This window comes from Colobus angolensis, unplaced genomic scaffold (genome assembly GCF_000951035.1).
Source record: "Colobus angolensis palliatus isolate OR3802 unplaced genomic scaffold, Cang.pa_1.0 Scaffold10, whole genome shotgun sequence".
NCBI lineage: Eukaryota > Metazoa > Chordata > Mammalia > Primates > Cercopithecidae > Colobus > Colobus angolensis.
The window spans coordinates 14,869,782-14,890,619 of record NW_012110919.1 but is presented as its reverse complement, the minus strand read 5'-3'; the positions used below and the strand labels follow the sequence as shown (position 1 = coordinate 14,890,619).

General features: G+C 45.6%; 1 protein-coding gene across 1 annotated transcript in view; it reads right to left on the bottom strand.

Moving 5' to 3' along the window:
- STAB2 (stabilin 2) overlaps window positions 1-20,838 on the bottom strand; it is a 170,973-nt gene that overhangs the window by 76,687 nt on the left and 73,448 nt on the right. Inside the window, exons 20-28 of the mRNA XM_011935100.1 lie at window positions 20,241-20,327; window positions 19,356-19,442; window positions 18,174-18,285; window positions 14,918-15,098; window positions 13,022-13,115; window positions 11,441-11,599; window positions 5,784-5,879; window positions 4,013-4,108; window positions 914-961 (exon numbers count right to left, since the gene is read on the bottom strand). Of these exons, the coding sequence (XP_011790490.1) occupies window positions 914-961; window positions 4,013-4,108; window positions 5,784-5,879; window positions 11,441-11,599; window positions 13,022-13,115; window positions 14,918-15,098; window positions 18,174-18,285; window positions 19,356-19,442; window positions 20,241-20,327 (960 nt within the window). The remainder of the gene's footprint in view (window positions 1-913; window positions 962-4,012; window positions 4,109-5,783; window positions 5,880-11,440; window positions 11,600-13,021; window positions 13,116-14,917; window positions 15,099-18,173; window positions 18,286-19,355; window positions 19,443-20,240; window positions 20,328-20,838) is intronic.

The following is a 20,838-nucleotide window of genomic DNA, read 5'->3' as shown; positions in this document are numbered from 1 at the left end:
AAAAAAAAAAAAAAAAAGAAAAAGACCTGGTTTGTAGTATTTACTGATTTCTATGGTGTAAATACTCCCACCAGGGCTGATTTCAAGATACCAAAATAACTGCACCAAACGTGGCGTTAAGAAGAATGTGCACAATCGGCTCTCGTGAGCGAGTGTGAACAGGGTCCAGCACGCTACTGGGCCAGCTCGTGCTTTGGGGTAAGACCAGGAATGACGAGTCTATGTGAAAGTCAGTACGCCCAAGAGAGCACGCTCGGTCTCTTCTCTCACCTATGCTGAGATGGGGGGTTCAGAGAGGCCCCATACGGAAGCAACAGGAAGCTGTCCTGGACTGGGTGCTGACCAGGCATGGACTATCTGGCATGTGTCTATTTGAAGGGGATAAACCGTTTGTTGCAATGGCTGGCTGGGCCGGCCACCTCGGTCCATTCAGCCAAAGAGGACGGAGATTGAGACAATGGCGTAGCGTGGGGATTGGATTCTTTATTATCGTACTTCTCAGGGGTGAGGGAAAAGCTTTTCTTGGCATGTTGAGCTGAGAGTTAAGCACATGTGAAGTATGTCAGATTGCAGCTGTAAATCCCAAATCTAACTTGGTGAATTACAATGACGAATCATGTTAACTTACAAAAAAGATCCCTGTGATGAATGAACCCCCCTTCTGCCCCCACCACGCTGATGCTCAGAGCAAACCTCTGATCAATCACATCCGAGTCTTCAGGGGTGGGACCTATGCAGGAATGTTTTAAAAATGTGTTCCATGTGGTTCCATAGTGCAGCCAGGGTTGAGAAACACTGCTCAACACAATCGCCTACCCTCCTTACCAGCTGCATTTTCGGTTTTCTATTGTATGCATTCCAAGTTTCTAAAATATATACATTCCCAATCCTAAGTCCCAATAAATGTACTCACATTTATCCACTGGTTAAATATAGCTGCTTCGGAGAGAAAGGACAATTCCTTATTCACATCGTGCAAGCGAGGGAGAGAGAGATGGGAGAGAACAGAGAAAGAACAATGAGAAGTGCAATCACAGTGCATTTCTGGGTCACTTGCACTCAGCCTTCCTGGGGCTGGGCTTGTTTTCCTGGCCTGCCTCCCTGATGCTGACATGAATGGGTGCTCCAGCTAGCTGCATTTCCATGTTGACAGAATCACACATTTCTTTCACACCAAGGTGGCTTGATTATTCTCTATAGAAGTAATTCCAAGAACTTTGAATGAAGCAACAACTCAAGCTTCTTCCAAATCAGAATTTAGGCTATAAAAACACGGCTACCTAGACACTAAGGGGGGGGGGGAGGTCACAGAGCTCAGCAAATAGCCCCTAGAGCTATTTGTTTCAGAGCCATTGTTGAGTAGTGGCTCAGAACAATGGAAGCAAACCACATGGGTTTTCATGTTGTTTCTACCATTTCCTAGCTCCTTAGGCCATTTACCCAAAGGACCTCAATTTTCTCATCTGTAAAATGGGAATAATAAAAGCTCCAACTCACAGTTTGATATGAGAAACAGGAGTTGTTTTTAAAGTGATTAGAGCCTGGCATGCAGTAATTTCAGTAAGTTTTAGCCCCTATTATCTTTAATTTAACCATATGGCTCTATATATAGAACCACCGCAACTGGAACTGCGGTGGGGTGAAGGGAGGCTATAAGATATGAAAGGGGATGTAAGATATTGAAGGGAAAAGGTGGCCCTGCTCCTCTACAACCTAGAGTTGTCTGGGGGAAGTTCAGCCTTGAAAAGATAACCAACATTGCTAGCAGAGCAGTGACATTTGAAGGCATCAGAGTTTTTTTTAAAAAATGTCTCTAAACACAGTTATTAAAAAAGACTGGGTTTACTTCTTGGATCTGTCATTTACTGGCTGTGTGATCTTGAGCAAGTCACTTAACCTCTGAGAACTTAAGTGCTTTATCTGAAAACGAATATGATGAAGTCTTCTTCCAGGAATTATGAAAATAAAGTGCATTAATTTATGTGAAAATATGTTTTAAACTGTTAAATACCACAAAATGTCAATATCATGTCAATATCATGTTCCTATGCAAATTTACATGAAGACAGTAAGTCTCAGTGCTGAGTCAATTCCATCTAGTAGTTGAGGTTATTAAGTTAACAAGCACATGTTAAAAAGTAAGAAAGTGAATAAACACAAGAGCAGAGATGCCTGAGTAATCCCTTAGAGGGGACATTTTAAGGGAGGGGAGGGCTGAGGTGCACCTGATCTGCTGGTGGGAAGGCCAGAGTTGGAGGGGAGAGAGAGAAATGTGGCAGGCCTGGAGCTGGGGAGGCGGCGACTAAACTGGAGGGGAAAGCTGTTTAGAAGAAAAACAAGTGGGCTGGGCATGGTGGCTCAGGCCTCTCATTCCAGCACTTTCAGAGACCAAGGTATGTGAATCACTTGGAGCTTGAGGTATGTGAATCACATGGCGAGACCCTGTCTCTATAAAAAATACAAAAATTAGCTGAGTGTGGTGACGCATTCTTGTAGTCCCAGCTACTTGGGAGGCTGAGACAGGAGGATCACCTGAACCTGGGGAGGTCAAGGCTGCAGTGAACCATGATCATGCCACTGTACTCCAGCCTGGGCAACAGAGTGAGATCTTGTCTCAAGAAAAAAAACCAAAAGCAAGAGCGAAGTCTGTGTGGAGATGCCTGGAGAGCCAAGCTGTGGACTTAATTTTGCTTTTTGTGGGAGGACAGGGACATCGTGAAAGCAGGATTTTAGAGTTTTAGGAAACAGAGTCTGTGGCCAGTGCAGAGAAAATGTTCTGATTTAACGTGCCACAGTCTGGGTGTCAGGAGACAGCTCCTTGGCCTGACTCGGTGAGTAGAAGGCACAGTCGACAGTGACAGGGGAAGGGTGGCAAGGGCTCCCAAGGGCAAGGTTCTTAGGGTGAGACTCTTAGCGCAGGCTGCGGGTCCTGGGAATTGTTAGGCTTGTTATTTCGGCAGAGAGGAGGGGCAGGAACTCAAATGCAGGGAGTTGCATAAAAAGTAAGTGATGAGGAAATTTGTCAATTGACTTTATTTCTCATTTTGACAAACATTTATAAGCAATGGGACTGATGTAGGAAACAAGACAAAGATCATCTCTCAAGAGTTTATGGTTGTAGAGGGACAAATATCACAAGTTCTCACTGATATGCAAGAGCTAAAAGCTTAGATCTCATGAAGACAGAGAGTGGACTGGTGGCTACCAGAAACCAGGAAGGGAAGGGGAAAGGAGGGGATGAAAAGAAAATAAAGAATATAAATGTATTTATTACCGCTGAACTATATACATAAAAATGGTAAAGATGGTAAATTATATATGTATATTTTAACTCAATAAATTAAAAAAAAGTTTATGGTCAAAACAGAAAAATGTAGGAGCAATGCTGATTTAGTGTGGCTCATGCTGTACAGATAGAATGTTCTACACTGGTGGTTAAATATTTGTGCTCTGCACTTGAGAGCTATCAGAGCTATCAGCTGGATTCCTCACTCTGGAGCTGAAGGGTGTTGGGCAAGTTTTGCTAAGCCTCTCAGTTTACCTGCCTGTAAAATGGGCATAATAGTAGCAGAAGGTTGTTGTGAGATTTAAATGGGGTGCTGCTGCATGATAAGGACTGAGCAAGATTCTTGACATAGAGAAGCGTGTACACACACACACACAGACACACACGGCAGGGGTAAGCAAAGGTTAGCCCAGACAGGAGAGCCCAGTGAACCCAGCAGAGGCCAGTTAGTTGCTCCTTTGGGAAGTCTGAGAATGGAAACAGGTAGAGTATCAAGAAAGAGAAGTAAGGACTGCTTGGTACACAGAAGCTGCCAAATAGAAGCCAGCTGCCTTCAGCCTGTAGAAAACATGTGACCCAGAGAGCACATATGTCATTTGCGAGAAACAGCTTGCTTCATGTAAAATCTCCTGCAGCAAAAGATATGTCAATAGATCACTTTAAAAACACCTTAGCTACGAGGTTTAAGGGTTGTCTTTATCATTGAGTTCATCATAGATGACTTACCACTGCTGCGTTTCCATAGCACAAAAAGCCATCTCCTTCATAGCCCTCTTGACAAACACAGCTCCAGACACCAGAAGAAGTAGACTGACAGTTTGCCTGAGAAAACCAAGATGAAAGAAATGGTTACCCCAACAAAAGCGTTAGACCTGAGTTACATCTATGAGACAACAGGCTCCATCTAAGATCAGAACTGCAAATTTGGGGATGAAAGATGGTAGAAGTAACCCACAGACCCTTTAGTGTTGCAATGAAAATCTCCTGTCTGCATGTTTGATGCAGCTATTAATTACAATTAAAAATTATTTATTCTCATCCCTGCCAGATTTAGCAAATAAAAAAATACAGGATGCACAGTTAAATGAGAGTTTCAGATAAATGATAAGTTTGAGTATACGTTTGTCCCGTGCAATATTTGGGGCATACTTGTGCTGAAAGATTTTTCAACACATACTTGTGTATCTGAAATTCACATTCAACTGGGTATCCTGCATTTTATCTGGCAACCCTATGTTGGTTCTTCCAAGTTTTGGAATGGAATGAAACTTGCAATAGCTACTCACATCTGGAATGTCAGGGCTTGGTTGGGCTTTAAATCAAGCAAGAGTGTTAGAGCTCCTTCAGCTTTGCAAAATTCTTGGGTAACAGACACCTTGGGGGCATCGCCCTCCTTATTTTTCTTCTACCAGAATTAGTCCCCCATGCCTCACCCTGCACACATACTAGGGGTGGGCCCTGGCAGCTACGTTCATAACAATCCCACTTCTTGGCCACAGTTGACTGACTCACACGTGGGTACCTGGGCCCAGTTGGGCCAGTTAGATCCTTTCCTCTATCATTTTGAATTGGGACATGGGGTGCTGATAAATTAGAGGGCATCATTGATGGTGGGGGAACCATTTACCTCAAGATGTACACAGAAGTACTACAAGTTCGGGAAGAGAAAGGCAGAGAGAAAGAAAATGCACAGAGGGAAGTCAAATGAGAGGTCACATCGTCTCAGAGGATGGGGGAAAGAAACTGCTTAGATTCTGGTGATCCTGCTGTCTTCATATGTCCTGGTTCTGGGCTCTTGGAAAGTCTAGCCATACTTCCTGCCTCTGGATTCCCAGAGCTACCCTGGGGGTCCTCCCAACAAATTTATTTTCTGTATGGACTCTGTTACTTGGAACCCCAAACACTGATTAAGGCATCAGACTTCATTGGTTCCTATGTTCTGCTTAGTGATGTTCTTTTGAAAGTATAACCACCCCCAGCCCTAATACCTTAGCCTGATCTTTCAAAGTTGAAGAACAAGGCACCGTGTACCCTTGAATGGGCATTTTCACCGATAACATAAGCAAAACCCTGTTGTGACATTCGAAATGGAAGTCCGGTTACCTCTCAAAGTATCCTTTAAACTGTTGGTTTAGAGGTGCCAGGTTTAGCAAATAAAAATATTGAATGACTTGTTAAATTTCAATTTTAGGTGAAAAATGAATAATTTTAGTATAAGTTTATCCCATGCCATATTTGGGACTTACTTGAGTTTAAAGATTATTTGTTACTTACTTCAAATTTAAATTTAACCATAACTTCTGTATTTTACCTGGAAGTCGTATGTTGGTTCTTCCAAGCTTTGGAATGAAGTAGAAGTTGCTATAACTACTCACATTCTGCTTAGAGATTCCCTTTTGGGGGTAAGAGATTTTGTTCATTACTAGGCCAGACAGGAAATAATCTTTCTTTCTCAAGCTTTTTTTTTTTTAAGGAAAACCAAGGTTAAATAACTCACCAATGGATGACATTTCCTGGTCTGTTCCAAGCATGAAGTTACTGGTTCACAGTCAATCCCATTTCCTCGAAATCCTTTCTTGCACTCACACTCATTCTATAATTTTAAGAACAGAGTCAAGGGGATTATTATTATTATTATTATTTGTCTGAGACGGAGTCTCGCTCTGTAGCCCAGGCTGGAGTGCAATGGTGCGATCCCGGCTCACTGCAAGCTCCGCCTCCCGGGTTTATGCCATTCTCCTGTGTCAGCCTCCCGAGCAGCTGGGACTACAGGCACCCGCCACCTCTCCCGGCTGATTTTTTGTATTTTTAGTAGAGACGGGGTTTCACCGTGTTAGCCAGGATGGTCTCCATCTCCTGACCTTGTAATCCGCCCGCCTTGGCCTCCCAAAGTGCTGGGATTACAGGCGTGAGCCACCACGCCCGGCCTCAAGGGGATTATTGAAGGCAAGTGCCTTCCATGTGTTGCCCTCACACAGCACTGAGAAACGTCCTATGGAAACTGAAGCTGTTTGGCTCTCCCAGAGAACAGGTTAATTAATGTCTTTGCTTGATATACTTCAAATTCTAGAGTTACTAATCTCCATATTCTACATTACATTTTCCAATATGATAGTTTCTTGGTACTCTCTTCCTGAATTTATTTTTGAGATGGAATCTCGCTGTTGCCCAGGCTGGAGTGTACTGGCATGATCTTGGCTCACTGTAACCTCTGCCTCCTTGGTTCAAATGATTCTCCTGCCTCAACCTCCTAAGTAGCTGGGATTACAGGTGTACGCCACCACGCCTGGCTAACTTTTGTATTTTTAGTACAGACAGGGTTTCACCATGTTGGTCAGGCTGGTCTCAAATTCCTGACCTCATGATCTGCCTGCCTCGGCCTCCCAAAATGCTGGGATTATAGGCGTGAGCCACCGTGCCCAGCCTCTTCCTGAATTCTTTTCTCCAGAGGGGCCTATGGAGATAGTCTCAGAGAGAACTTGGGCCCTAAAAAGCATCACGTTGGATAGCCTTTCTGCCTAATGAGAAAGGTCAAGCAAGCTATGGGGTATCCACTTGGTGGAGATGTATACATGAGGCCATTGCTAGCTTGTGAGGCACTTTGTTCAATTTAGAAACATTTGGCTCCAGCATGGTTTATCTTTTTAAAGCAGCATTCCTGGTAATTAAGGTTTGTGCCTATCTGGAAAGTCTAAAAGTTTCCAAGCCAACTAGTCCCAGCTGAGGGCAATCCTAGACATAAGAGAAGTCCCGATCCTCCCCCAGCCTGATTTCTATAATTGTGCACAAGGGCTGATGGGAGTGTCAGGAAAGAGGATGGATGTGGACACTCAATCTGAGTCAATGAAAGAGAACGAATCCTGGGTTTTTGGTCCATTCTGTTTCTTATAGAACACCACAAAGAGAACCCCCCTCTTTTCCCATCTTCCCATCAGGATGTTTTTCAAGTTTGTCTGCAAAAAGGAAGACAGAGCAGAGAGGAGACACACATTACAGTAGGTTGAACAGTGTCCTCTTATTCCCAGATTCATTTGTTGAAGTCCTGACCTCCAGTACCTCAGAATATGACCTTATTTGGAAATAGGGTTGTTGTGATATAATTAGTTAAGATGAGGTCATACTGGAGTAGGGTGAGCCCTGAATCCAGTAAGACCAGTATCCTTATATTAATAAAAAGGGGGCTTTGGGAGGCCGAGGCGAGCAGATCATGAAGTGAAGACATCAAGACCATCCTGGCCAACGCAGTGAAACCCTGTCTCTACTAAAAATACAAAAATTGGCTGGGCGTGGCAATGTGCACCTGTAGTCCCAGCTACTTGGGAGGTTGAGGCAGGAGAATCGCTGCACCTGGGAGGTGGAGGTTGTAGTGAGCTGAGATCGTGCCACTGCACTCCAGCCTGGGTGACAGAGCGAGACTGTCTCAAAATAAATAAAATACAAGTTGGGGGGGAGTGGAATTTGGAGACAGATACACACACAGGGAGAACAGCATCTGAACACGAAGGTAGAGAACAGGGTGATGTGTCCACAAGCCAAGCAACACCAAGGATTCTCAGCAAAGCACCTGAAATTAGGAGAGAGGAATGGAACAGCTTCTCCTTCACAGCTGTCAGATGGAACCAACCCTGAGGACACCTTGATCTCAGACCTCCAGCCTCTACAGCTGTGAAACAATACACTTTTGTTGTTCTATGCCACCCAGTTTGTGGCACTTCGTATGGCAGCCCCAGAAAGCTAATACAGACACCAAGGCATTTTGTTCCCTTTTCTCAAGTGCAATCTGCCAACTCAAGTGCGTCAAAAATGAATGCAATCATTTACTGAGTGCTTGGCAAGACATAAGACTGCAGTGAGCTTTTTCACAGTTAAGACTCCTGCAGCCACATTTTAAAGCTAATTTTCTCCAGACCCATGAGCAGGTTCTGCTGTCAGAGAAATCAGAAGGATAAATAGGAAAGCAGCCCTCAAATGCCGTGGAACAACCGGACCATGCGACTTACCCTATGTGACTTTTACAACATTTATCACTTTAACGTTATACATAGGTTTGCCTGTCGCCTCGCACAAGATCTCATTTCTTCAAGTCTGGCTGAGGGCCCTTGGCCACGGTAATCTCTTATCTTCATCACTGAGCTTAGTAGCTGAGTGGGTGTAAGCACTTGAGAAGTGTTGGATGAACGAGCAAATGAATAGATATGGGAACATCTGTTTTATTTTGTCTGGCCAGCATCTGTTCTCTCTCTTCCTGGACACTGCACACCATTTGGCTCTGAGGACACCATCACTCCCCCTCTCCCAGTCCACACGATAAAAATGTGGCTGGTTCCTCCACCCCAGGGTGGGGTGCAGGGCCTTGGCCTGTGCTCATCACTGCATCTTCCACCCTGGGCCTCCCCTGGCCAGATTTCTGTAATTGGGCGCGAGGGCTGATGGGAGTGGTAGGAAATGAGGATGGGTGTGGATGCACTCGATCTGAGTCAATGAAAGAATGAATCCTGGGTTTTTGGAGGAAGTTACCAGTAAACGTACTCCATTCTGCTTAACTAAGTATTCCGATGGTATAAGTTGGAGTGGCTGGAGGTCATCCCTCACCCCAGGAACCCGGGAAGAAGCTGAGCCAAGAGACAGACCCTTTTGCTGCCTTCTGAGCCCTGAATCATGTTGTGCCTGCAGCCAGATCCATATATGGACTTTAGAGTCACGTGGGCCAAAACATTCCCTTTTTAAACCAGCTTTTTCTTAAGAATTGAAGTAAATATATGTATGAGACAATGTATCATTTTAACCATTTAAAAATGTAAAGTATATTCACATTTGTGTACCTATGTAGTAAATATATTCACATTTGTGTACAACACATCATCACCATCCTTCTCCAAACTTGTTTTCATCTTCTCAAACTGAAGGTCCATACCCGTTACACAATAACTCCTCGTTCCTCTCCCCACTCTAGCTCCCGGCAGCCACCATTCTACTTTCTGTCTCTATGAATCTGACTACTCTAGGAACCTCAGAGTGGGGGAATCACATAGCATTTGTCCTTCTGTCTCTGGCTTATTTCACTTAGCAACACATCTTCAAGGTTCACCCATGTTGCAGCATGTGTCAGCATTTTCTTCCTTTTTAAGGCTGATTGCTCTTCCATTGTATACATATACCACGTTTTGATTATCCATTAATCTGGCAATGGCCATTGGGTTGTGTTCACCTTTTGACTACCGTGAATAATGCTGCTATGAATACGGGTGCTCAAATATCTGCTTGAGTCCCTGCGTTTGATTCTTTTGGGTGTATACCCAGAAGTGGAATTGCTGGAGCATATGGTCATTCTATTTTTAATTTTTTGGGGGAATTGCTGTGCTATTTTCCATGGCAGCTGTAGCATTTTACATTTCCACAAGTAGTGCACAATTGAGTTTTCTGTTATAACTGAAAGATTTCTCCCTGACACACATTTTCTATCTCTGTCTCATTGCCAACTGTCACTCCCTGAGAAGCACCTTCTGTGGTCTATTGAAATAATTAACCCCAGCTGTAAATAGACAGATGTCAATGTCGAGGCTTTGCCTGGGTGTAGTACTTCCATCTCCCACCAGTTTTCAAGAGTGGGAGGTGGGCTAGGGTGAGATCATGCCATGCTCTTAGCCAAGCAGTTCAATTTTTTAACCCTTGCTCCTAAACATGTTGACCACCTTTTTTTTTTTTTTTTTTTTGCTCTTGTTGTGCAGGCTGGAGTGCAATGGTGCGATCTTAGTTCACTGCAACATCCGTCTCCCAGGTTCAAGCAATTCTCCTGCCTCAGCCTCCCAAGTAGCTGGGATTACAGGCACGCGTCATGATGCCCGGCTAATTTTGTATTTTAGTAGAGATGGGGTTTCTCCATGTTGGTCAGGCTGGTCTCGAACTCCTGACTTCAGGTGATCCACCTGCCTTGGCCTCCCAAAGTGCTGGGATTACAGGTGTTAAGCCACAGCGCCTGGCCCATGTTGACCACCTTTTAACCCCCTGTGGGGGTCTCTTTGGAAAGAGTTCTGTACAGATCACTAATGCTGGTAGTTAGGAGCTCCCAGAGGAGCTCCAACACTTCTGACTGTCTCTGCACAAGTGTCCAGCCCTGCACTGGCCCACAGGAACGATGTTCCATCACTCATTCCTAGCAGAATGGAGAAGTGAGTGGGAATGATGCCTAAAGCCACAGAGGGAAGCCCTAAAAACTTCCTTCTTGGATATTTTTAAATAGGGCAGATCTCCATTTGTCTGGGTAAATTCCTCCATGAAGGAAAGGGAAGGTAGGAGGTGGGCTTTACTATCTCATCAAGTTCCACTCAAGCTCCGTGTTTCTCTGATTATTAACTTGTGCACAGAAATGAGAGGTCTGAGAACCAAAAGGCTGGGGGTCAAGTGGGAGATATCATGGTGAGCAAAGTTAGGCTTTCCTCAGGCAGAGCCCTCATCGTGGGAAGAAATACATTTCTCAAAGAGCAGAAAATAATTTGTAGGTCTTTAAAAAAGTTCAGCCTAAAACATAAAAGTGAGAAACTGTATCAAGATTCAAAAGATAAGGGGGTTGATTTCAAATCCCAGTTCCCATCTTCCATGTGTTCTGACCTCCTTAGCCCTGTATTATAAACACACCTGTGGGTCCTACCTGTGGAAAGGGGTGGAAGCAGGTGGGGATGGGTGGGGGGAGGGAGCCTTATCAGTTGCCTGTTTTCTCATTGCCACAATCCTAGTTTAGTTGGTAGCCCCTCCCCTGGAGCTGATTAATTTTTAAGCAGTAGCCTTCTCTGCCTCGTTCTCTATTAAATGACAGTGAGTGAAAGTGATCAATAGGCTACAGAGCTATAGAAATATAAGGTTGGTCCAGGATGGTGACTAAGAGGGCAGCCCTGGAGTCACACTGGGTGCAAATCTTGCACTATTATTTATTTTCTATGATTTATGCAACTAGCTTCTCATTGCCTCAGTTTCCTTTTCTATAAGATGAGACAATAATACATCACAGGTTTGTTGTGGCAATGAACCCGTGTTCACTGCCACGAATGACTGAAAAAAGCTGCAGTAAGTTCTAGCCAAAGTACTTCTGTCCTGAGGGGAAAGAAAAGTCACTGCATGCTTCCTGCTTTCTCTTTGCTCCCATGACATCCAACCTACCTGCCCGGGACCCACGTACAAACAGGTTGCGTTGTCGTGGCAGCCGCCTGCATCGGGCAGCAGGCAGTTGTTGATCTCCAAGCAGTCTCTCCCATTCCCTGTCCAGCCCTGCTGACACACGCAGGTGTGGGTGCCCGTGCCAGTTTTGATGCATTCTGCCTGCAGGAGGAAAAGAAAAAGCAAAGCCTCTGAATCCTCAGCGCAGCCACATGATTCCAAAAGTAAGAGAGAGTTTCCAGACATATGTCCCAGAAGCACATATTTGCATTGAGGTGGAAATGCTTAATTTACATTGAGATTCATGAAAAGATTAGGTAATTTAAAGAACAAAATTGCTTGGAGCTGGCCAGCTTATGGCCACTAACATCACTGTGTTAGTTATTAAGCCAGGGACTGTTTATATTGTTTTGCAGGTGTAAACCACCATCTTGAGGAAAGTATTGTTATCTCTATTTTATAGCTAAGGAAACAGGTGTTGCCCAAGGTCATGCAGCTATAAAAAGGCATGAACCCAGGTCTGTATAATGTGGGAACCCAAGCTCCACGATATCAGCTCCCGGGCCTCTCAGGAGGAGCCTTGCCAGGAGGCTGGAGGACAGAATGTGAAGGAGAGAGGGGTACAAGATATGGTGTTGAGATGAGGCTGAGGGGGATGGGGTTGGGATGGGGCTTATTCAAAGGGAATCAAAGGAATCTGTAGGCTGGGGTCAGGTGGTTTCATCTAGATTTTATCCTCAGAGCTAGAGGAAATTATGGAAGGGGCTTAAATCTGGGAAAAACATGATCTGATTCACTTCAAGCCACTCTGGCTGTGAGTGGAGAATGCACTGTGGGTAAGAGGAAGTAAAGAAACCAGTTACTAAACCATAGGTAAGGAATGAAGGTGACTAGGGTAGGGTAGGGGTGGCAATAATTGAAGGGAATTAGTGAAAGCAATGGTAGGTTCTAGCTATACCCCTACCAACAACAGAACTTAGTCACTTGACTCCCCCACATCCCACTTTCCTAATCAGTGAAATGATCACTTGAGCCCAGGAGTTGGAGGCGGCAGTGAGCTATGATTACACCACTGTGCTCCAGCCTGGGTAAGAGAGTGAGACCCTGTGTCAAAATAAAATAAAAATTCAAGGTTTAAACACAAATGCTTCACACATATGAAAAGTCATCAGACACTGACCTGTGGAATGTCTTTCCTTAGGATTTCCTAAAAAATCCAACCAACCAACTGAAAAAAGCCAACAAGAAGCCAGGCAGGGCTGGGCGCGGTGGCTCACGCCTGTAATCCCAGCATTTTGGGAGGCCGAGGTGGGCGGATCATGAGGTCAGGAGTTTGAGACCAGCCTGACCAACACGGTGAAACCCCATCTCTACTAAAAATACAAAAATTAGCCAGGGGTGATGGCATGCCCCTGTAATCCCAGCTACTCGGGAGGCTGAGGCAGGAGAATCGCTTGAACCCAGGAGGCGGAGGTTGTAGTGAGCCAAGATTGTGCCATTGCACTCCAGCCTGGGCGACAGAGTGAGACTTTGTCTCAACAAATAAAGAAACCAGGCAGGTTGGAAATGAAGACCAGTACTCACATTGTGGCTACAGCCTCCTGGAGTTAGTCCTGTGCAAGGGTCCATCTCAGAACATACAGTTCCATCTCCTTCATATCCTGCTTTGCAAACACAACTGCAAAGGAGAGTGTGCAAAATCAGCCCCAGAATAAGCACCAATGACCCAGAAGAGAGCCAGCCAGCTAGAGATGAGCCAGTTCCTGGCCGAATGGCTCCATCGTTTGCTCCTGTGGAGGAAGCCAGTGCTCAAATGTGGTCGGGGTACTGCTGGGGTCTGCAATCAGATACACCTGGGTGGAAATGAAGCCCGCCCACTTCTTAGCAGTTGTGTCTCTGCACGAGTCCCTTAACAACGGAGAGATCTTATTTCTTGTGAGGAAAATGGGCCTAATACCTCCCATATAAGGCTGAAGGTTAGATGAGCGAATGCACACCGAGCATTTAGCAGAGCACTTGCAGATCATAAGGCTCAACACCTTACACCTGCTCTTATTTTACCAGACCCTGCCTCTTTATAACTCTTCCTGCTCAATACTAGTTATTACCTCTGGTTCAGCAAAGAAGAGCTCTACTCTGTCTTCTATACAACAGCTCTTAAAATATTTGAAAATGACAATCAGGTGAGACTTCTCCTCTCCCCTTCTCTGGCCCCTCAGAGGTTTTCCCCCCAACACCACATTCTCAAGTGCCTCTTCTGTGAGCTGACTTGGTTTCTTGACCCATAACCTTTCCAGACGCTCCTCTCAAAATGTTCCGTGATGATACTTTTACTATTAAAGGTGGCCCATTTATTCATCTGTTCAACCAATATTGATTGAGTGCCCTATGATAGATGCTGGGGACATTGTACCGCCACGTCCTACTGCAAATTCAGTCATCCGTGCCTTACAAAAATTAAAAAATATATATATTTCATGTATCAAGTTTCCTAGAGGAACAAAATACATTATCTGGTGTCCAAATGAAGAAATAGGTTGATCTGTTCCAATAATGTTTGATTTACCTAAGGCAACATAGTTCATACAGACCCATGCCGACAGTCCTCGGCGGATGATTTAATAGGTTTCGGGGGTAATTTTGATTACATGTGGTTTTGCCTTATGCACTGATATAGATCCTAACTCCTTAGGAAAAGGCGTTTCTATTGTACAACTGTGGAAAAACAGTCTCTTGTCTCATAGCCTACAGTCTGGTGGGAGAGGCAGACCAAAACAACTACATAAAATAAAATTTTAGAAATTAAGAAAAGCAGTGCAAGAAGAGGACCAAGAATTCCAGACACCCTCTGCATTTCCCAGGATATTTTAGGTGGTTACTGCCTTGGAGCTAGATATTTCCAGAGAGGTACATTTCCTCTGGCATTTTCCCCCTCAAACCCACTGCAGAATGCTAGACAGTATCAAGGAAACAAATGGCAGCCTATTGGTTAAAGACCCAATTTCCTGCAAGATGCCTTTAACAGGGAAGAAATCATTAACGGCCTTAAAAAGCAAAGGTGTCTTCAAAGATTGGAAAGTTGGTGGACAAATCTTCATTTCTTTCACATACGTGGTGATAATAATTATGGTTTCCATGATGGAACATCTTTGATGTGCTAGCTCTGGTGCTAGGTGATTTTGCATTCAGTTCTGCTAATCTCTACAACTGGCCTGCTTGGTAGGTATCATCACCCTCACTCTGTTGAGGAAAGTGAGGTTCAGAGAGGTTAAGTACCTTGCCCACAGTCACACAGCTGGTAAGTTTCAAAGCAGGGAGTGCTGCAATTGAAACCCAGCTCAGACTGAGGTCCTTTTCACAAACACCACACTGTCAGCTGGAGGTAACAGGCCTCAGTTCAGAGTTCAGATATGGGTTGGGTCTGTCTACAGGTAACACAGTGACTTAGTGTCACTAAGGGCCATCCCCTCACAGACCTACCTGGCTGTCCCATTGCTGTATTCACAGGTGGCGTGGATGTGACAGAACTGCACGTAGGGCCCACAGGCTGAGGTCTGCCTATCACAGAGTCTCCCAGCAGAGCCATCTCTGCATGTGCCGGTGAGGCAGGCCCCATCGCTGTCTATCCTGTTATCGCATGTTCCATGAACGCACAGGCATTCTGAAAGAGGAGGAGGAGGGACATCCGTCCAGGCGTTGGGGACAAGCCGAGCACTGAGGCAGAGCACCCTGGAGGACAGGGACCACCTCCTCTCACCCCCACTCACTCTTGTCAAAGCAGAGTCTCGGGGCTGAGCTGGGGGAAGACTCAGGGGGCTATTTCTTGGAGTCTCAAGTGTTCTCAGAGTGCCTGGGACAGCCCTGGAGAGCTTGCTTGTCCCACCCAGGAGGGGAAGAACTTGGTCTCAGAACTCCTTTAAGACTGAGCATGGTGACTCATGCCTGTAATCCCAGCACAATGGGAGGCTGATGTGGGAGGATTGCTTGAGCCCAGGAGTTTGAGAACAGCCTGGGCAACATGGCGAAACCCAGTCTCTACAAAAAAATACAAAAATTAGCCGGGCATGATGGTGTGTGCTTGTGGTCCCAGTTACTGGAGAGGCTGAGAGGTGGGAAGATCACTTGAGCCTGGGAGTTTGAAGCTGCAGTGAGCTATGACTGCACCTCTACACCCCAGCCTGGTCAACAGAGTGAGACCCTGTCTCAAAAACAAAACAAAATGAAACAAAAGAAAAAAGAACTCCTTTTTATCTATATGTGTGTGGGGTGTGGGAAAGAGGATGTGACACTTTGAAAGAGGCCAAGGAGCTCCATTTTCAACTATTCCTGGTTGGAGAGTTTAGCCTGGAAACTTCTTGCCTTTCATGAAGATATTCTGGAATAAATAGAAGTGATTTCCCATGCTGGCAGGGCTCCTGATACGTAGCTAATGTGTTGGTTTTTCACTCTGTCACAGCAAACCAATGATAACCAATAGGCAATATTTGGGCACCGACTTCATTTAAGGCACCGGGTCAGCCTTCCACATGCACCATAGTCACCAGGCCCAGCAGGTAGGTACTTTTATAACCCCCATTTTTCAGATGAGGAAGCTGAGGCCCAGAGAGAGGAAGCAAACTGCCCGACTTGCTGCTAAATTCCCAGGCAGAAACTTAAACCGGGATTCAAAGTCCATTTCTGTTCGTGACTGTGTAAACACCGTAGATCATTACATGAACTGGCATTTCCATATCACTGCTCTCATTTTAAACCTTAGCTGCTGAATTTGCTTTCAATTGTAGGTATTTAAAAATTGTAACACGGGCCGCCTCATCAGACTCAGGTTCCTATGCATGTGAAAGTGGAAAGAAGGACATGGAGATTTTCAGAGGCACCTGGCAAGGATGGGGGGGGGCGGAGCTTGGAAAATGATCGAAAATAAAGGAATTTGGAGTTTAGCCAGGACCCATGGGAGAGGAATTCGTGTGGGTGCTTGGAGCCAACATCCAGGAAAGAGAAGACCAACACAAGTGAGCAGGGTTGGAAAACCACAGCCGGATTTAAAACCAAAAATAATTTGTATACAATTTTAGGGAAGTCAGTGCTTCATTTGCAAGGAAGGAGACCCCTGTGTGAGACTGTGTGCCGCTGTAGCCCTGGAATGAGAGGTGTGACAGCTGGAAGCCCCCACCCCATCCCAGCCTTGGTGTCCTGCCCGGCTGGCCTCAGACAAATGCCAACATCGTCAGGCCTTGGGATGAACCCTGATTTTTTTTCTTCCTCTAATGTGGAAATCTAATTTGGCAAAAAGAACATTGGAAAGGATTCAGCAGCCTCGACCCTGCTGTGCTCTGCTTTCCCATCCATCCTGAGAGTTATCTGTGAAGACCAAATAAGGTAGGAGAGCGGAAGGGTTGTGTGTTTCATAACAAATGCACGGAGTTAGTAGCAATAGTAAGAGGAGCGGCTTTGCTTATTGATGACTTGCTCAGTGTAAGCTCTGTGCTAAAAGCCCCAAATTATGGTCTAATTTAATCCTGTCAGCAACCTATAATGTAGGTACCAGTATTATCTTCATTTTATGGGTGAAGAAATAGCCTTTTTCTGAGATCAGACGGCTGGTAGGCTGGAGCGTGGGGACTTCAGGTTGGTCTGACTCTACAACGAGCTGTTAGCTTAGAAATATATGTCAAAAAAATGTATGTTTATTTAAATATACACAGGATGTCATTTTAAAGAACAGAATGAATTTTCTGAGGTTGCATAACTTCATTTTTTTCAATGCCTACATGTTCTACAAGCTTCTTGACATTTATGTCACTGTACTAACAGCACCAACAATAATAAATAATAATAGTGAGATAGTATTTGTGGCACATATTTTGTACTAGGCGTGGTTCGAAGGCAAGGGCTTTCCGTTTATAAGTTGTATTAACCTTAAAAGGTACTTGCTATTATTATCATCCCCATTTTACAGATGAAGAAACTGAAGCCTAGAGAAGTATAGTAACTTGCCCAAGGCCACAGGCCTTGCAAATAAAGGAGTTGATGGAAGGGGTCTGCCCGAAAGGTAGGGAGTGAATTTGATTTTTTTTTTTTTGAGACAGAGTCTCACTGTCACCCAGGCTGGAGTGCAGTGGCTCAGTCTCGGCTCACTGCAACCTCTGCCTCCTGGGTTAAACCGCTCTCCTGCCTCAGCCTCCAGAGTAGCTGGGATTACAGGCACCTGCCGTCACGCCCGGCTAATTTTTGTGTTTTTAGTAGAGATAGGGTTTTGCTGTGTTGATCAGGCTGGTCTCAAACTCCTGACCTCAAGTGATCCACCCACCTCAGCCTCCCAAAGTGCTGGGATTACAGGTGTGAGTCACTGTGTTTGGCCTGAGTCTGTTTCTTGATATAGAGCTCACTATCACTTCAAGAATGTGGAGAAACCTTTGGAGAGCGGTCTTCAAAATGTGCTTCGCAGACCAGCAGTGTTGGTGTCCCTGCCCCAGTAGCTTGTTAGCAATGCAAATTCTGAAGACCCGCTGGGGCCTACTGAATCAGAAATTCTGCAGGTGGGGCTCACCGGCAGGGTTGGGGATCAGCCCTCTGACACACGCTCCAGTTTGAGAACCAAAGCTTAATGAATGCTCTGTGATGATGGCGTATCTCAAGCAAAGGGGTCCCCAGACACCAGCCTTGCACCAGTAGCCTGCTGCAGTGTGAGAGGGAACCTTGCTTAGGAGTGGAAGGAAGCTCTGGAAGTGCCACTTACTTTTGTTACACTGAGGTCCGTATTTATTGGGATCAGAGCAGAACTGACACTGGGAGCCTTGGAAGCCCTCCTCGCAGATGCACGTCCCGTTGCCAGCGAGGCTATCTGCACACTGGGAGCAAAGGCACGGCCCGTGGGCCATTAGGACACGTACTTCTCAGGTGTTTTCATTTCATAGCCTGACTTCTTTGACTTCAGATTAAATCCCACCTGACATGACCCTCTGGGACTCCTTGTGGAAAGTGGAGTCATGTGATATCAGGGAGGATGCTAAAGCAGTGCCGAGCTTGGGAATCCGATCCGGGATTTAGAACTTTAAGGGAAGTCACTCAAGGGGGCATCACAATGCTGAACTGGGAACCTTTCAACAATGCTTAAGGGCTAAGTGATAAGACAGGGGCCTCCAGAATGAGTGACTGGCTTGTCTTTACAGTCTCACCTGCTCAGCTCTGTGACTCCAAACTACAGTGTTTTCTCTCTTCAGTGATAAACGTATTTGCCTTCCACCTTCCTAGCTCTGGCAAAGTCATGTGTGCTGATTGACATCAGTGCTGGGTGTGGGGCGTTTTAACCCCTGGCCACAGTCATTAGTACTGGCCTTTCCCTATTCTCCTTGTCCGCATGGTGTCCCCACTCATGGCTGTACATTCCCCTTGAAAAAGCCATGTTTTAGAGGCGGGTTTATTAAATGCACAGATGTATAATTTCCCTGTATGAACCACAGCTACTTTTGCCTCCAAGCTAGATGAGTTAAGTTTTGGCTGTTACATTTCACTAGGTTTTGCTCATAGGTTCAAAAAAGCAATTATGAGGCAGAGCTATTTTTTAACTATCATAAAATCTTAGTTCTGGAAGGAATCTTGAAGATCAATGCAGGTCAACCCTGATACCTCCCGCAGGAGGAATGTGAGGCCCAGAGATCCCTGTTGAGTTACCCAAGGTCCTGCAGCCCGCAGTAGAGAAGCAGAGATGAGAGGCAACATTACCCGAATCTCTCTCCGCCATCACCCATCCCAGACCCAGATTCCTTCTACTGCAGACACACACCTGCTGTTCTTTTAGTAAGGGGTCATTTCTTTTGCTTCCTGGGAAGAGTAGCCGGCATTGTATCATATTTTGGTTTAGAAGTTTTAAAAATTATTGTTCAATTTGACTTATGGAAGGCCAGTCTTCAGTATTTACCTGTCCATTTCCCGAGCATGGATTTGAGAAGCCTCCTGGACACTGGTTGCAGTCGGGTCCATAGAAGCCTTTGCAGCACTTTGGAATCTGAAAAACAAAATGTGTGCTGCCCTTTGAAACCCCAAGCAGAGCACCAATTCCTCAAAGGGGATGCATTTGAATTTTCATTATTATACTAAACCGTATTCGCCTCTCCTTATGAGGTTGTCCTTTTCTTTGGCAGCTGATGGCATGGCTAGTAGTGCTCAGTCATCTGGTCACCACAGCTCTACTGAGCCCCCTCCCGTGGATGCAGGACTGGCTCTAACAATGTACAAATGGACACAGGGAGGCTCACACTTGTGGAGCCAACCTTCTAAGTCAGGGAAGAGTCAATGTATGAATTTTAAAAATAGTGAAACAAGATCATTTCAGAGAATGGCGAGTCCTGGGAAAAGAAAGTGTTATCATCCAGTGATGTCAGGTGGGTACTAGGGAGACCACTGTAGATTGGTGGTGACAGGGCTGGTTAATGGAGACACTGAAGATGAGTTAGCCTCAGGGAAATCTGGAAGAGCATTCAGAGGGAGGGAATGGCAAGTGTGCATGCTCTGAAGTGGGAATGGGGGTGAGAGGCAGGTCAGAGCCACAGGCAGAGGGTGGGCCACGTGGGGAAGCATCAAGAGTGTGATCTGTGTTAAGAGGGTAGTGAATCATGGGAGGCTGTGATGCAGGGAAGGGGAGAGTCTGACCACCATATGAAGAATCTACCTTTGATTCCTCTGCGGGAAGACAACACCAGGCATGGGCCACCTGTGACCACATGGACCCTAGGACCCAAGAGCATGGCCCTGGAGCTGCCTGGCCCTAGTGGCCTAGACTGCGCCTTGGCCACGCACTCCTCACCTTCACGGTGGCATTGCAGTACCGGGCACAGCCGCTCTTCAGGCTCCCAAACCTGCCACTGTAGACACAGCTGTGTGTGAAGAGTGCCTGGGAGAAAGCCAAGGAGGGAAAGCATGGCAGTCAGCGTGTTTAGGACCTCCAGGCACTGCACACCCTCTGCAGACACTTTCATTTCACCACTGACGTCAGGAGAGAGTGCTGGACCACACCAGCAGACCTGGGTCTACATCAGAGCTTGGGCACCCTTTTTTAGGCCTGTTCCTTGTCGGTGGAATACAGGCCAGAGTTTGCACCATTCATGGCCCACAGATATTTATTCCCTCTTTCATGCCACAGCAGATGTCTCTAAGCAGAAAATATTTTCTGTTCACTCTAGATGCAGTCTAGTCTCCCCTTCCGATCTACAGCCATCCCTAAGATCTCCTATAGAGACATTTTGGAGCCCCCAAAGGGTCTATCTACACTTCACTGAAAGGTTTGCCAAACAAAATAGTGAAATAGTGATAGTCTGAGTTTTTCTCTTAGGAGATGCATTTACATGCATCCTTCCATTCTCTAATCAACGATGCCCACTCATAATTATCTAGAACTGATGTTT